General features: G+C 36.6%; 1 protein-coding gene across 5 annotated transcripts in view; it reads left to right on the top strand.

Moving 5' to 3' along the window:
* The window catches only part of elavl2 (ELAV like neuron-specific RNA binding protein 2), a 45,730-nt gene that overhangs the window by 1,356 nt on the left and 25,958 nt on the right, over positions 1-18,416 (top strand). The window contains exon 1 of one of the 5 annotated variants that reach the window (XM_008435694.2): positions 745-893. The exons of 2 other annotated variants lie outside the window; for them this stretch is intronic. In XM_008435694.2, coding sequence (XP_008433916.1) covers positions 814-893 — 80 coding nt within the window. In that variant the 5' untranslated portion in view covers positions 745-813. Of the gene's footprint in view, positions 1-744; positions 894-18,416 lie in introns of those variants that run through there. 2 more of the 5 variants (XM_008435693.2, XM_008435691.2) reach the window with 2 other exon arrangements.

Here is an 18,416-nt window from a genome sequence, read left to right as displayed (position 1 = left end):
CCATTTCTTCTTTTTTATGTCAATTTTTAAAACTAAATTTTACATTTTAGTTCAGGTTTAATATCAGACTTTGTTCTAAAACTACAAAAACAAGACCATTCATACAATAATGTATAAAAAATATATATAAAGGCATGATTTAAAATGTGTGGACGTGCAAAATAAAAAGCCTAGCAAGCATGGACAAGTAGCTGGAACGACTCTTTTTATTATTCGTAAGTGTCATGACAATAATACTACAGCACCATGCAGATGTTTAAGTTCACAACAAACATCTAACAGACACTGTACCCTCTGACAGATTTTCCATGGCACCACTGTGCAACTTCTGCTTGGTGAATTTTACAGGATGTCCACAGATGGGCAGTATAGAGCGATCTGCAATTTCAGATTTAAACTATCTGCAACTGTGTTTGTATAATCTCAAGATTGTCGAAGTTACATTTTCTTACTGAATGTGTTTAAGTATTTTACACGGATTGATCTCTAATTATGTCTGTTTAAATTCTACACAAGCTAAAAAAAAATATGGAAAACTGATTCAGTTGTAGTTTTCTTTTTCTTTTTCAAACTTTTGCTATGTTGAATTGTTAGCCGACAAAGTTGCCCTTTTGATTTTTCTTTTTTGTTTGTTTTTTTACTTTGCCAAACGAAGCGGCTTCTGAAAAAGAGACGCATTCTCTATAGAGCCTGCAGCTGCAGCTCATCATCTAGTTATGAATAAACTAGCGATGGATCCTCTGCATGGCTGCTGATTGGCTAACGCCCTGATCAGTTTATTTAGGACGTGCGCGTTCCCGCCACCGCCCCCATATGCTTCGGAAAGACTGCGACCAAACATTTGTCTGCAGGGACTTCATTAAATACCCGCGGCGCCGCTTCAACACCTCGAGGTAAGACACGTAGCAACAGTGGAGTTGAAACGGTCACTGGTGGTGGGGCTGTTCGTCTTAAGGCCGTTCAAATGGAAGGGAGTTTGCTAGCTAGCAGAGCAGCTAGCAGTTTGTGTCTACCTATCATAAGGCGTTTCATTGGCCTTATTGTTATACTCAATAAATGAGTTGCTCCTAAAGAAAATGGTGGCTAACTTAAAACTCGCGTATGACAAAACGAACCCATGTTTTAAACCAGAAAACGTAGGAGTTGCTTTTGATAACGGTCCTGCTAATGCTCGCCATATTTTTTAGTAATAACGCCACTTATAAGTATTATCCGCTCCTGGAGGTTTATGAGTAGTGTTTGTTTTTATGTTTTGTTTTTAAACATATAGAATGCTAAAATATTTATTTTCTTTGCGTTATTGGCTCTTTTTTGCGTTAACGGTAACTACTAGCTTAGTCGCAGTAGCACAGCTGCAACGCATTAATTAAACATGGCGCCTCCACTCGGTTTTTCAAACGCCAGACTCAAAATTGTTAATTTTTTTAAAATACAGCTCAGAATTGGAGCCCGCTCTATAAGTACGTTTTGTCGCAGTACTGTAGACTCCTCTACAATTTCGCTTCCTGTTTGCTTGGTTGGTTTACCAACATTTCAAGGTTAATCTATAAACAAATTATATCGTTGCGGTTTTGTTGAGTCTCTTACAAACATATTTATTCTAGTTTTGATTCAAGCTCTAATCTCTGAAAACGGTTGTCTGTTCTTCACAATTAACGACTTTATCTTCTCTCAAGCAAAAGCGTTTGAATACATGATTATATAACATTTAATTGTGATATTGAGTCATTTCTAGTTTTGGACATCAGTTGCACTGATATTCCAAACGGGTAGCTATAGCTTTTTGGCATAAAAACTGTTCAAAATGGCTCAAAGTCACAATAAGTACTGCTTTCCAAACTGTCTTGTGCAATATTATCGATGTACACACTGTAAAGCCCCCATGCGCCATAAACTCTAGACCTTGTATTAACCTTGCTTTAGTTTGAGCCAAGCAGAAATGCTAATGTAGCTACTTGGAGAAACAGCTAAAACCTTTTAAAGAAGTGTTTGTTTTTTTTTCTCCATTATTTTCAAAATTTTAGCTTTGTGTCCAGATTTGCCTTTAGTGTAAAACATTTGTCAATATATTGTTTTAAACTTCATGTGCCAGCTCATCTTAACAGCTGGATATGGCCTAAGCCAACATTTAACATTTAAATATTAAGATCATTTATCTAAGTTTGAGAAACTGCTGAGTTGCATCATTTTGAAATGGTATACATTGTGCTGCAGGTAATGGTGCTAATGTACTATCGGGTGGTTTTGATAAACAGAAGCCTAATAAAGGAAAAATATTTTAACCTGAATTTCAATGGACCATGTCACTTTTTGCACTATATAACATTCTAAAGCATTTTTTGTTAAATTTGTACTCTTGAGAAATTTGTTTTGACCAACATGTTAGTGGGAATGTTAAAGGGAAAGTAAAATATTTACAAGTTCGTCCCCTGTCCACCATCTCAATAGTTTTGATTTATTCACATTTTTGTTCTTTTATTGCCAAAAAAATAAGCTGCTGGAGGGGGAAAGAAACGTGAGGCAGTAAATATATACTGCTCAAAAAAATAAAGGGAACACTTAAACATAATATAACTCCAAGTAAATCAAACTTCGTGAAATCAAACTGTCCACTTAGGAAGCAACACTGATTGACCCGACGAGGGTCCCCGTTGTCAATCAGTGTTGCTTCCCAAGTGGACAGTTTGATTTCACAGAAGTTTGATTTACTTGGAGTTATATTGTGTTGTTAAAGTGTTAAGTGTATTTTTTTGAGCAGTGCACAAGCAGATGCTTGACGGACTCAAACGCATACAATCAATTGCTTGATATGGTAACTTTTTACCCATGAAAGCCACAATATTCCTTTTGGACTGGGTGCCTATCGCCACCGATTCCAATGAATCTCCATGATCAATTGCAGAGGAACCGCAGATAACTAAACGCATCCAAAACAGATCAGGTGGTGATGCAGTAAATTTTAACTCGAATGACTGGGACCTCTGATTTTGCAGACCTGTCATGTAAGAGGTTTTTATTAAGAATGTAAATAAATTGCGATTCTCACCAGCAAGGACTTGAATTCAGGAAAAGTGACTAGTTTGGGAAATCCGAATACAATGATGCTTTCCTGATTCTGAATTCACATCTTTTTATATTCTACATATTTTTTATTGGGCCCTAAGGGGTCAATGAAATTATATTCTGTCCTCAAACAATTGCAAGTCATTTTTGGACATATTTTGGGAATTATGCATAGACGTCAATGGAAAAACTTGTGTAATTTCCAACACTGGAAGCACTTTTAGTGAGACTGGAAGGAAATAAAATCAGTCATGTCCTTGTATTGGCAATGATTTGGACAGTAATTTGTCATTAATTTTGACTATTATAGATGTTCCTAATCACTGACCTTTTTAGTGTTTGATGTGTTTTTCTTACCATTTTATATACTGCACTTGATCTCAATCATTAATTATGGCAGCAGTGGTTTTACCCCTCTGTCTTGGGAGTCTAACATGATAGTAATTTCAGTAAATTAGTTTTTGGACAAAGTAATTTTGACTGGGAAAAACTGCTGACCTGAAAGTGCTAAGATGCACTTTTTTGAGCACATTTTAAAGCCGGGCATATAAAATATAGTATCTTAATATTAAAATCATCTTTGGAAGCAACTGCATGGTTGTGAAATGTTATATAGTGTCTGTTATTTATGGTTTTAAAGTAGCGCTTGTGAGAGCACAAGACCTCTTCATTTTAATTAAGTTGCTGCAGATGAAGTCTCAAAGTGTGATGAATATCTGCTGTTTTTAGCTGTTTTCTCTCCCTCTATTACTGCAACCATTCCAGCTTCAGCAACCCCTATACTGCTGAGGACATGAGATAAGAGTCGCTGTCTCTGTGTATTGCGACTACGTTTGCCTTTCTAAATAAAGGCTGCTGACAGGGACTAAAATGCAGGACTCGGAGGCCACACATCACTTTTCTCTGTATGGCATTGTGTGTCGCTGTCAGAACCAGGTTAGTATGCAGGGACTGGCTGAAAAGAGAAGCAATTTTACGTCTTTTGTCCTTCCTAAATGGTCATCCGTCCCCTTTTCTTTTCATAACATGGCCTCCTCCTCTAGCGTAGTATGGCTTGTCTGGATATTGCACAAGATTTAGTCTGTTGGCCACAGGGTGGCCCTCCCTCTGCATGGGCAGATCGTCGCTGCAGGCCAGCAATGCGTTGCCCTTGAAAACACTCAGTGAATTACAACAGCTACCACAGACACAACATCTGATACTCATGGGCTTTTGTGCCTTGCAGTTTCTGTCTGCATAAAAAAGAAATGGGTTTAAAACATGACTTATTCCCTCCCTCAAACACAGTTAAAATGATTGTTTAGGTGTTGGGACGTGTATAAGTTCTTTATCTTAAACAAAATGTTCTCCAAATTCAGTTAGTCTATGGAACGATCTGCTGTAAAAGGTGTTAAAGGATTGTAGATTTTCGTTTGACATTTTGTTGATAGACCTGGTGAGTTTACAGTTTCGTCCTAACAGAAGGTTTTTTTAAGAGAAAAAAAACATTTGGTCTTAAGCCAAGCTGCACAGAATTTGACATGTTGAGAAACCGTTTACCTAGAGATGTCAGTGTGGTAGATGCCTGAGACTGGCCTTTTGGGAGTGGTGATGGCCCACAAAATGGCTAATGTTAATGTTTTTATTCCCAATATAGAAGGTATTTTTGTTTTAATTTAGAATTGGTTGGTTCTCAAAGATTATGTTGGGGCTTTAGCTGCATTTATGTGCTTCTCTCTGTTTTCAGCACATAAAAAGCTACAAAAAACCCCCGACCTACTCGGCTAGTTTGAGTCTATGGTTGATTTGCTTGAAATGGCACGTTTTAAGATCAGTTGAGTACATTCTGTGTTGATTACCTTGTAGATAGAATGAGGTAATACGACACTTTGGCTACCAAGCAAATGTAATTAAAGTTGCAGACATAAAATTATTAAATTCATGCTGCTTGAAAATAAAATGTAATCTACATAAAAATACAAATGGATGTTTATGGACTGCACAAACAATGTGACTTTGATTTATAGCTCTTTGCTCCAGCAGCCAAACGCCATCAATGCTTTAATTTCCTTGTCACAGAATTTAGACCTTTTTTTTAATGCAGGATTGTAAACTGCAGCATTTGCCTCTGTACACTTAGTGTGTGGGTAAGCAAGTCACATCTGTGGTTTTAACAGATATTTTGAACTGTTACTTGTGGGCTTTTAGTTTTCAAGGACAGGTTGTGCACAGTGTATGCACTCTGGAAGGTTTTCTTGCTCTGCAGCTTGTCACGCATAGTTGGTCAATTTAATTCTCTGAGGAGCAAGTAGCTGGGATTCGTACCTCCTCACTTTGAGTGCTCTGAGTCACATTGGTACATCTGATCTCACTGTTATCTTCATGGTCAACATAAAATTGTATAAGTAGTCTTATGTGAATTGGCTTTTTTGTTAAAAAAAGAATTGAGGCTTATTTTCACTTCCCTGTCTTGTGTTAATCTGGAAATAAAGCACCTTTTGGCAAATATTTCATCTCGTTTTCTGATGTACTGCAGAATCTTTACTTTTGTACAGCTATGTTTTCATACTCTGGCATGCAGTTTTCACTTTTTAGGTCAAAGAGCTTTGTAAATCCTGGCTGTGGAATAAATCTGAGAACCTGTTAAACATTTATAATCTTGATTATAGCTATTTTTTACTTTTATCTGAAGGGGAAGGTACATCGGGAGTACTTTAAGGTTGCACATTAAATGACTCCTTTAACACAGATTGGATATCATGCTGAAGTATGCTGAAACTGAAAAACTTGTGGATTTTAGCCAAATGCACTTCCTTATTTATGCCAGCAAGTGGCATAGTCTACCAAAAGAAACTTGGTTTAATGGAATAAAATTAATTATGCCGTAAAATGCATCTCTTTTGGCGTTGTCCTTATAACGGTTACATCGTGGGTCGTACCTAGATACTTTAATCTCAAATTAATCTTAATATTGAAACCTTTTTTTTTACCTTAAAATTTGAACAATTTAAGGTAAATACAACCATAAAACTATCAACTTGGTGTAGAAGAGCTACGCGCGGTGGAATATTGTGGAATTTGGGTCTATGTTTCTTTCAGGACCATCGGCACTCCTGAGACTCTCCTGGCTTGAAAAGGATCGCTGGTCAAACATATGTTCCAAGGCGGGAAGTAATGGAGGCATGTTTATTTTTTTATTTTTTGGACATCTTTTTTGTGCATTATCCTTCAAGTGAAACTATTAAACTTCTGCAGTGCATTTGGGGGTGTATAGTCTAGAACCATAAGTGCACTGTTTTCAGAGGTGGTTGGTGGGCCTTCCCGTCATTCATTTGTCTTCCTGGTGTCGGCCTCTTGGACTTCACTGTGCATAGTATCAAGACACGACTAATAGCCCTCTCCTCTTGAACATCACTGTTAACCACAGTGTTAACAGGCCTTCACTTTTGACTAGTTGAGTCGTAGAGCTGCATATGTGAAATGCTTTTTTACCCTCTTTGCATGAGCTGTCCTCTATGAACTCCCTTCCTGCTAGAAGAAAAGATTGAGGCATGTCCAGCATGTCCGTCCTGCCAATTTTGTTTCTGTCACAATATAAATTGTTAAATACTTCAAGTGATGGACAATATTCCATATTTTCAGCTTTTTCTCTTTTTGTAGGGTGAGGGGAGTGGATTTTTTCATATATATTTTTATTACTTTCCTTTACAAAGTGACTACATTAAAAAAAATATTAATGTATAAGATACAAAATCACACATGGTTTAATGTGTCAAAGAAAATACAAAATGGATAAGTAGTTTAGCTAACAAAAAACTGTCTAAAATGAACCACCAAATGGAAATAAAAATACTTGAATACGCAAACTGTTGTGGTTTGATCAACATTAGTTTCACAAGATGTAAATATTTTTTTCCCTTCATGATTTCTTTTTAAATACATGTGCAAAACAAAGAGTCTTTATTTTTAAAAGTAAATCCTTTCAAAATGCTTGCCACCAAAATCATCTGTTTTTATGCCATGTTTGCCTTCACCTTTTCAACTTGAATTTCGCTGCATAGGTGATGGGGTAATGTATTTGTCATGAAATTAGCATATCACTGTAAAATTTATTTTCCCGGGCAAGTTTTTTTTTTTTTGAATGGTATTGCAGTGAATGACATATGGCCCAAAAATACTTTCAGTGAATGTCATATCGCATTACTTGCAGAATGTGATATTCTTATTGGTTAATTCAACCATTTGAATCGTTGGCTGCATCTAAAATATGCAGCTTGCAGGACTCTGGACCATATTCTAAGTAGTGTTTTTTTTAATTTGATTAAAATGCTACAATCATTGTTCATTAAGACCTTATATGGATAAATTAAAATATGAACAGTTTCAGTGTCCTCCTAGATGTGGTGTTTTGACACCAAAACTTGTGTTTAAAGTACATAAGGTCTAGCGTTAATCTTTTACTTGAAATTAACATCAATATATACTTGTTTTATCATTTTGGCAGTATAGTATCATGTGAACATCTTGCCGTTTCAGAAGTAGGATGACTTGCCTTGGAATATTTATGAACATGCATTGTGATTTTCACCATGCCCATCAAAGTTGGACAGTTATATGTCACACTCCAAAAGAGTTGAGTAGGCTGTAATGTTTATCAGTAAATTTTCCTGAAATCATCCATGACTTTGCAAAAATTTTTCCCTCCTCCCCCTCTTCCAGCATAGATGCAGTGGGATCTGAACTAATCTCTAATTAAACATGTTACATTTGACTGCCTCCTAAAATGTTCTACTCCTTGGGGTGAAAATGTGGAGGTGGAAAGAATGAGTATAACTAAAGAACCTTATGGTTTTTCTCTAACCTGGTTTCTGAGGTAAACTATAAGGCTATGTCTCTGTGGAACAAGATGCTCTGCACTCTGATGCCGGCATTAAGACGATGCTGTAGGCTGGCTCCACACAGTGAAAGCCTTGACTGAGTTTTTTTTGTTTTTGTTGCATTTTTTTTTTTTTTTTTTTTTTGGAAAGGGGCGTCTCGCCAAGCTTGCTGTTCCAAGTGTTTATCTAATGAAATATTGCTGCATTGTGGCAGTATCTCAATTGGAACAATAGCCTGTGTTTGTGCTTAGAATAAAAGGAAAACCATAATGAAGACTGAAGTTAACAATATGTTCTTCTTGCCTGATTAACTAGATACCATGAACACGAAAGAAGCTGCTTGAGTAAATGACTGCTTAGAATAGTAAATCTTTGGCTAAAAACATTTTCATCTGTACTTCATTGTTTAATATGGGATAGAGAAGTTGAAGACTTAAACTTTGCTTTTAAATCCCCTACCACCAAGACTGAAGAATATTGAGTAAATATTTACTTGCAATGTTATTGTTGAAAATTGCATTAGACATTTTCACTTTTCTATTATGACGCCTGTCCCACTCTGATCTTTAACATTCCATCAGTGGTGGGAAGTAACGAAGTACAAGTACTTCGTTACTGTACATAAGTACAATTTTCGTGTATCTGTACTTTACTTAAGTAGATTTAATAATGGATACTTTCTACTTTTACTCCACTACATTTTACAGTAATATCTGTACTTTCTACTTCACTACATTTCTACAAACTGTCGCGTTACTCGTTACATCCAAGTCGCGTTGCTCTTTTTTTCCGTTAAAATGTGAAGTTYAGGGAYTTAAGGTGGCGCCGTAAAATCCSAGCAATAACGTGACTTAGTGTCTGTTGTCACCCATCGGCTCCACCTTTACTCGCAMGCGGAGMTCCAGACATGCGCAGTGGTTTCCTCTGAACGGGAGTAATATAATAGCGCTGCATAAATCATAAGATATGGTGACGTGTAAAATCAGCAGCACTTAGCTTTCACAGACGGTGGGACGTCCTCCAATTTTTAGCGTCACTTGGAAGGAAAGCTTAAAGAAAGGTAAGATCTGTGGACGTGATGCTAGCAAAGCTAGCTGTATTGACTGAAACACATGTTGCATCTGCGATGAAAAAAAGTTGTCACTCATGCACTGAATTACTGTGTGGAGGTGTTGACTGAGGTGTTGCATATATGGGACAACGCTGTGACCAAAGTGCAATATAGTAATGACATTCATGGACCATCCGATTCTTCTGGACGGATCTTGACCAAGTCCTATAGTGCTGAAGCCTCACTGAGAGCCGTTCTTTGTTCTTGTAATGCTCTGCGTACACTGCAGTAGCTATAAAGCTATTTTATTTCATTAAAATATCTTTATATTTAATTGGCGAATAAATAAAACAAGAACGTAGGAACACAGAGCATGCTCATTGCTCTTTGTTTTCGTCACCTGTCATGGTGGCAGACTTTGGAGCAGGAGGGAGGATGAGAACAGTCACGGTGCTCCTCCTGCTTGGTTACTTCTTGCTTATTGAGCCTTAAGCAGTGTTGATAGTTGAGCGTTGTTAATTGCTATGTTTAATGGTGCAGACAATTATTATTTCTGACATTGGAAATATGGGCAACCGCACAGGGCGTTATTTCTTTAGGGATGGCAGGAGACCGGTGTATTGTGGCACAGAGATGAAAGCAAAACAGAATGAAGAAGAGTTTGAATTGTCACTGGTTAAATTTATTTCAGCTCTAAGTATTTAATATCTAGGTGTTTTTATGGGAAAGTGAATCTTTCAGATCAATTTGAGAAGCAGTTTTGATAGGTGCACTAAATTTTATTGTCATGTAGCATGGGGTGCTGGTTTTGATTTGGTCTTGGGTTCAGTGGTCTCTGCTACGAGGCTCCTTGGTTCCATGTCCTCCTCTGCCAGTTGGATTTCTTTCAAAATAAATGTGTGGCAAAAAAAGTGAAGTTCATGTTATGTTAGGACAAGAGACAAGATGTTTCCATCCCTGAAATTATGATGCATAGAATCACATATCCAAGTCTAAACTATGTTACAGAATAAACGCAATAAAAACATGCTTTATCTGTGGCATATGATCATATGATCGGTACACTTAATGATGTTAGTAATTAGGCAATTCATTCAGCAAGTACTTTTACTTTTAATACTTAAGTATTTTTAAAAACCAGTACTTTTTTACTTTTACTTAAGTAAAATGTTAATGTGGTACTTTGACTTTTACTTAAGTACATTTTTGTCTGTGTATTTGTACTTTTACTTAAGTAAGTTTTTTGAGTACTTTCTCCACCACTGCATTCCATGCATGCATCATAGGTGGGTATTAAGAGCACTTGGATGTCCAACTGGTCAAAAATGTCACCCATATCAACAGCAAGGGTGCATGACTCTTGAAATGGAATATCCTACCAAAAATTGCATCTAAGCAGTTTTTTTTTTTTTTTTTGCAATTGCTGCCTTGCACACAATGATACTGCAATTTGATATATTGTGCAGATTTATTATAGTTTATAATAAATGCAAAACCAACATTTGTTGTTGTGTAGAGTGACTGGAACAATTTATGTCTTAGGTGTGAGGTGTGTGCAAATGGTTAACTTTTCATTTTGACATTGGAAAAATATTTGACTTGTTTGGCATTTTCAAATGTGCAAGAATGTTCTAGTTTTCTGTTGTCCCTCAACTGATGTATACATCAGTCCCTTACAGTGCAGAACCAATGTGCTATGGGATCTCGTTAAAGTTTCATAGAGATCGCAGAAAGAGGAGATGACTGGCAAAGCATTCTCCTGACTGGTAAAAGCTGATGCTTTGTTAGTGCATCACATCCTACCTGGAAAAGCAGGAGATGGCTATGAAATGGTGGTGAGATTACAAACACCTGCGCCAACTGCAGCAGTGGTGTTTGGCAATCAACAAGGTTGGAGTCTGTTGAGATAAAAAAAACACCTGGTGGTGTCTGCACCGCTGTCCAACACAACTCTGCAACCTCTTGAAATTTAAATGGCTACATTTTTATAAAAAAAAAAAAAATACAAGAAATGGTAAAACTCTGAAGCACTTATTGTAATGTTAAGGTTCTGAAAATGTTGCTAAATATGTAAAAAGTAATTGGAGCACACAAACTTTATGTTTAAAACAAAGCAGGAATATTTAGCTTCATTAACACTTTATCTTCACTGCTTTATGGGGCCAGTCCAAAATGATAGGTTTTGACTCAATTGAAAAGATGAAAATGTACATGGTTTACTTCACTTTGTCTAGCAGAGGAAGGGGCAGCTATTTCAAGTTAAAAGGAGTGGATTAGACTAGTGAAATATTTTACAAGTTATGTGCCGAGCAGTAAACAATCCAGAGCACAGTATTCAACTTTAATACTGTTAATGGAATTGGCATTGCACTTCTGGGTATAAAGTTTTCTGTGGGCCCCTGTAAAAATCAAGCATCCAAAATAACAACCAATAAGTGCCAATGAGCCTAATCTACTTTGTATCATTTAAAATAAAAACCAGTTGAATTTTTGAGATCCAGGGCTATAGTAATTGGGTTCACAATGTTGAGGTAGAATTTTTGAGCTTTAGCCTGATGTCCAACTCGGGCCTTGCATAATGTGGGTAAGTTCTCGGCTAGATTGTAATCTTTCACTATACCTTCTTGCAGCTCTTAGTGCTACAGCTGTGAGAATGGAGTGTCGAGTACCAGTAATTCCGAAATTAAACTACACTTGGAGACAATAGTTTAAGACAGAACATTGTTCTATTATCCAACTTCAACATTTACTTTTCGTAATTAATCTCTAATCAAATTTGTTGGGAGTCATATTGTAGGTAGATTGTGGTAATATCTGAGATTAGTGGTGGACAATGTGGTAAATGTATTCCTCTTCCTACAGAAAAATAAATCACACTGAATAATGGATGGCCTCCATGTTATCAGGCTAAATGATTCTCGGTGCTTTTCCGAGGTTCATCTTCTCTGTAAGGAAATCTTGTGTAGTTAAAGCCATTAGGGTTAAAGCAATCTACATTATTACTCTTTGTTTGTGCTGTAGTTGTTCTCTGGGTTCTGACCTTGGTTTAAGGACATGCGTGTAAATCATGACTCATGTTGTTGTGTAATGCATTGTCGGTTGTGCAGTCTATGAAGCCTACATTCAGAACAATGAATACTACAGTATGGACCTCAGATTTTTCTGTAAATTGGCATGATTCTTTGTAATAATCAATCTGTCTCCAATTGTCAATATTTCCAGTTTTCTCTATATCAAATAAGCATTTATACTTCTGCAGCTTCACCCAGATACAGTCCTGCTGTTATGAACAGTCAGTGAAGTCACCAGAAAGTTTGCAGGTTGAGATGCTGAGTTAAAATGCTTATGAAGAATACTAAAAGACCTCAACAAGAACAGATGATGTTTGGTCGATGATACAGTGCATATAAATCACACTGACTGTTATTGCTTTGTCCCTTTTCTTCTCTTTGAAGGTGCATTGGGAGCCTGATGAGCTTATATTAACTTTGAGTTATCTGTCTCTGCAGCAGTCTGCTTCAAGAAACTCTTTGTAAACTATAGATACTTTAGATGACATAAAGTCTCATAAAATGACCATGTATGGCTGTTTTTCAAGTTGCCAAGTCAGATGCCTCTTTGTGGCTGAAAACCTCTCAAATGTAGACCTTGGGGTTGGATGGCATGGCTGGAAAAACTTAGCACAAGATCAGCCAATAGCAATAATTAATATATTTTAAAATTCTGAAATTCTGCCAAACTAGCTTGACCTTTTCTCTTTTGTCCAGTTTTCATGCCATGGCCTTTTTATATTATTTTTTTTCTTAAACACTTATGAGGCTATGATGTTGGAGAAACCTTAAATTGCTGTTGTGCAAGTTACCCAACAGGTTGTTGTTGGGTAACCAAAGAGTGACTGAGTGAGTTAGTTGTTGCTGTCCACTTTGCTTAGCTGACTGAGATGTTGAGTGGCTAAAACCTTTCCTCTGCCTATATTTCCCAGAGGTGCTGTGTAGTTCTGGGTTGAAGTTCAGCAAATATATTCTATAATATGTATTATCTATTGATCTTTATCACGTGTATCACAATCAGAGGTCGCGTTAACAGATTATTTTCCGTATTTGACCGCTTTTTTTTTTTTTTTTTACGAGGAAATTTGAAGTCCGTCGGTCATTTTGACAGGTTGTATTTAACACCCTTGACTGGTGCACATGCACAGACATTATAAACTTTACGCAAAGAGTTCATCGCAGAGGCAACTAAAATCAATCGATAAAAAAAAATCCTTTCTGAATATCACCTAATGAACACTGAACTAATTGCATCTTTCTGACCGGGAGCTGATAGTGTGTTCAAGAGTTAGGGACTGGACGTTTTGGAGCACGTCTGGTTAAGAAGCGCATTTCAAACCTTTGGTTGAAATGGCATGTTTAATTTCAGTCTCCAGTGCATACAAAACAGAAAAAAAGAGAATGTAATGTTAATCCATTTATAGTCTAAACAGAGGAGCTGACAGTTTATCTTGAGGAAATAAAGGTGCAGAAGTTAATTAGACCATAACGTGCAGTGCGCTACAGCTGCAGAACCAATGCGGGCTCCGCCGCTGCAAAGAATTAAGCTTAACTCATCCTGCGGTTTCAATAAAAGGAGCCTTCTTTGTTCACATTACCCTCCCGCGCCCAGAAGGAGAGCGGCAGACCTAACATTTGTCCATTTCGGGAAAGCGAAACCACGCAAAAACATAATCCTAAAAGCGCACGCCCAGACTGTGCACAGGGTAAAAAAACTTGCAGAGTTCAATTGATCGGTTTGGATCAGACAGATCCAACTGACTGAAGTAGTGCATATTTCTCTGAAGATGCAACCAGGAGGAATTTGTGAGGGTGTGCGTTCAGATTCCAGCGGGTGAAGTGACCTTAATTTAAGTGGAGTTGTTCGATTTCATTTATTATATTGGAACCACAGTAATTTTTGTCACTACGGAGAAAAAGTTAGATGCGGTCATCTGCTTATGTGCGATGGGATCTGGTTTCGGTTAAACTAGGTGAATATTGACTAAACCGCATAAAAATGTGGCTAAATAGCTGATATGATTATAATTTGACTGGTAAAAATGGTACCGACCGACCGATTTTTTTTTTTTTTTAATACCGTCAGCCAAGATAACACAAAAGTCTGGCACGGCCTCTGATCACAATATATATTACTGATTTATTGTCTAGCTCAAAGCTTAATGGAACTTTGTCTGAAATAAGTCATATTTCAAGCAAGTAACACCATATCAGATCTTGAGAGATTAGGTGTTCTCTGAAAACAGATTAAATTCTTTTTGCTCTTGTCCATGCATATTTTTAATTTGGCTTCATAAACTAGCTTTTAAATGGTATAAAATTGTTTTTTAATAATCATGGTAAAATTAAGAATCAATAATTTATTAGTAAAATGTACATAAATACACTTATTTTAAATCACTAAAGAATGCCGCGATTTGTGATCAACAATCGACTGCCGCATCTTGGATGTGTCCAACCTTTAAAAATGTTTAAAGTAATTGAACATTTAGTTGAATGTTTTGGTCTTGGAATGGTTTGGTTTGTTTGCCATTCATGATCTGACTCTGCAGACCTATATTGCAATGTGTATTGCTCTTTAAAACAGTTTTCAGTCTGCTGGCTGCATTTGGTGCTTGAACTAAAAGCTGTTGGGATATAGTAGTCAAGGTTTCACCCATTGTATTGTAAGACTGGTGGGCCACCAGGCTTTTCTTGTTCTCCCTCCCCCTCAGGCTAAGCATTGATTATTATAGTTTTTTTGTTTGTTTTATACACCAGTAACAGCAAAGATGGACTAAAGAGTCTCATACAAGATAGTATGATCAATATTTGAACACATAGGAAGACTGAGATTTGGTCTATTTTTTTCGCTGCAAGCACTGTCCAAATGCTAACAACTTTGGTGAAAAAAGTGACAGGTTACATATAAAGCATCACTTTAAATGGAATGAAATGACTATAAAGCATTTAAGACTTTATAGTTGATGTTATTGTTAATGTCTTGTAGTAATGCCTTGCATGCCTCAGATTTATATTCACTTATTTGAAGGAACTGTGGTGACCTTTAGCATATTTCATATTTTGCGCAATACTTCAAACATGGTAGATAAAAGTTTTACACATGCTCAAGACAATCCTCTCTGATTGGATGAGGTGAAATATAGAGAGCTGTTGAGGATCGCTGTACCATGGAAGAAGATTTAAATCCTAAAATGATTTCAGCTCACATCTGTTACCTAAAGATAAACACAATCAAAGCACACTTTGGTCACAACATTGTGACATAAGCACAATCATTTCAGGTTTTTTTTATGGTAAATGAGAAAAATTTGTCACATTACACAGCTCTGTGGTTTTCAAGATTTTTTAAAAATGCAATCCATTTGCAAGACTAGGAGGCTGGTTCAAACTTTACACATTACTATATTTTAACTGGAAACCTGTTGATTCAATTATGAAGCATGAGCAGCATTTTTATTCAGATTTGTTGTCAATGAAGTATGTTGTTGGTGTGAATCGCAGACACTTTTGTTTGTCCGCATACAGAACTAATCTGAGATTGCCTAGCTGCAGAAATTGCTATCTACATACGCATGCAAAAGGAAATTTCTGCTGTTGGTGGCAAATAAATTAGATGCCACAACTTGAAATGATGGCTTCAACTCACCAAATTTCTTAAAAGCTGATGTGCAAAATACCGAATACCACAAATGTTTATAATTGGTGAAGTATTTTCATATCTTTTAATGGAAACTTGGGGAACTACTCTCAATAAGATGTCAGGATGTTGTATATGCCATGGTACAGATTTAAATATCTTTGCTGAGGGGGGAAAATGTTTTAGGTTTTTTTTTATTATTATTTTGGATTCCACACAATCAGACTGTGATCTGAGCTGTTTGCCAGATTTCTGATTTAACTCCTAAGAAACTTGAAGGCTGTTGTCTCTGTATGAAGGTTTGCCACTCTCAGGAAGTATACCAATGATCCAATTGAAAAGAACACCATTTTCATTTTCAGTATTTACTGTAGAAGAAACAAACGCTTTTTCCTTTGGTCCTTTTATAGCAGAATTCATTTTTTATGCTGATAATGTTTACTTGTTGGTGCACCTTTATTGTATTTGAGTAATGAAAGGTCCTGGGGCTGCAAGATATATAAAACATACTTAAATAATATTTTAAGTTGCTGAAACGGATACTGTTGCTGAAAGTTCAGTTAATGATTCACCACATTTCTTGACTACCTTCTGATGTTCAACCATAATTTGAGCTTTTCTGCTCTGCCACTAAGAGAAGTCTGTCCAACTCTGCATGTATGGCTCTTGGAACATATCCTACCAAATATTTCTAATGTTTTGCATTGCAGTATTGCATGCAGTGGCATTGTGGTGTCTCTTACAAGTTAAGCCACTTAGCCGCTTATTTCCTTCCTGTTTGAAAGACTAAACGAATAATTTTAAAAAATCCAGGAAAGTGGCATTCCCACGGTTTATGGCCTGGTTTTGTAAATGTGTGATGAAGACCCTCACCACTTATCACACCCCTAAAATTACTGCCTTGATAACACATGTTTGCAAATGCCCGCAAATTTCACTAAAATGTTAAGTTCCCTCTGTATTAAGATAAGTACAGATGTACATGAGGAAATGTTTTCAGCTTTATGCCTCCCACACTAGAGGCTTCACACTTTGAGCTGAGCTTTAATATGCAACATTTTGAATCTAGAGAAATGGGTACATCGGTTTGAATGATATTTCGTATAACAGCTAAGAGCTTTGTTGTAAATGCTAAGAATAAACATTAAAATGGTATAATCCTAAATGCCAGTCACCTAAAATATATTTCCCCAGATGGAATTGATTGTGAAGCCATGTTATTAATCTGCAAATTTCAGTAAATTTTATCTTTATCGTATGACATTCCATGGAAAACCTTCAATGCAGAGCCATGTTCAGAATTTAATTTTTTTGTATTTTTTAAAGATGAAGCAAATGTGGGTTGGTATGTGACTTGAGTAATGTTTTTCATTCTCTTAGTGCCGTCAGTCACCCTCGTGTACACACTGCTCAATATGCTAATGGCAGAGAAACAACTTACCATTATAAGAAAACTATCTGCTGTCATTGGTGGTCATTCTTACTAGACTGCACATTCATGATATTCTCTGTTGTGGGAAAGAAGCTGTAGCAAAGCAGAGAGCAGTGGAGATGAATGAGTGTTTACACGAGGATGATTGACATCACTAAGACCCTCCTCTTGCCTCTGATTGTTTTTTGACAGTTGTGTATTTCTGTAGATGGCACTAAGATCACAGGGAGTAGGTGGAGTTTAATTTTTTACTTTTATCTATCATGTTGTACTACTATGACATAGTGACAGATATAAAAAATATTTTAAGTCTTAAAAATTGTAAGCAAACATTGGTTTAGATGTTGGTATCCAAACAGAACTTTTTTCTTTTTTTTTTTTTTTTTTTTACTTTTCAGGGTATCTTTTAAGAAGTATTGATTAGGATCATTGGTTTTTGCCTGTTCACTTGGCAAAATCTGTTTTTTGTGCTTGAGTAAAGAAAATCAATTGGTGTTTGAGTTATGACAGGCTGACATTTTCATCACTTCTAACCTCCAAGCTGAAAGGACTGGAACTTTGAGAACAACTTTAAAGCAGCTACCATAAAAGCTTTAATTTGGCTCTGCTCAATGTGCACATAACATCCCACTGAATGCATTTTACTTTTAAATTGTCATGAATCTCTTTATGAAGTCGATTTTGTGTAAGAGGCGCACACATGTTGCTGCTTTTGTGTTTCTTCAAGAAGTAATCAGTGTTTCTGACATTCTGATACATTTAATTTCTGGCCTCTTTTAATTTATACAGAGATCTCTGCAAATTGCTTCCCATGAGATGAAGTTGTGCTTGTTTGTAGCTGGATGCTGTTCAGTCACAGGCAGAAATGTTCTTAAGGTACTTTGAAGACAGAGCTCACTAATGCAGCATAATACTGTCTTGACTCCAAAATGGTTCTTATTTTACTCCGTTTTAGAAATTTATTTTTATGGTCCCTTACTGGTTAATTGGTGCTTTCTGTGGTAAATGTGGTGGTGGAGGCAGGAGAAAATTCTACATCTGCATGTTGCATGGCAGTTAAATTACAATTGCATTATTTTGAGGCTCACAAAGGTTATTTCATGGCTGATTTGCTGGTATTCTATCAACAAATGTTTTTGACTTTTTGACAAATCACTGAAATGTTACATTGGCACATGAGTTTACTGTACAAGAGCTTTGAGTACACCTAATGTTTTGCAGTATTGTACAAAATTTTAAATTCAAATGTACGTCGTTGCAGGGTTTCCCCCAGAAAACTTAAATGCAGTGGCGGGGAGGGCAGTCCACCAGCAGCCCTCTGCAT

This window comes from Poecilia reticulata, linkage group LG18 (assembly GCF_000633615.1).
Source record: "Poecilia reticulata strain Guanapo linkage group LG18, Guppy_female_1.0+MT, whole genome shotgun sequence".
NCBI lineage: Eukaryota > Metazoa > Chordata > Actinopteri > Cyprinodontiformes > Poeciliidae > Poecilia > Poecilia reticulata.
This window is presented reverse-complemented; position numbering and strand designations above follow the sequence as displayed.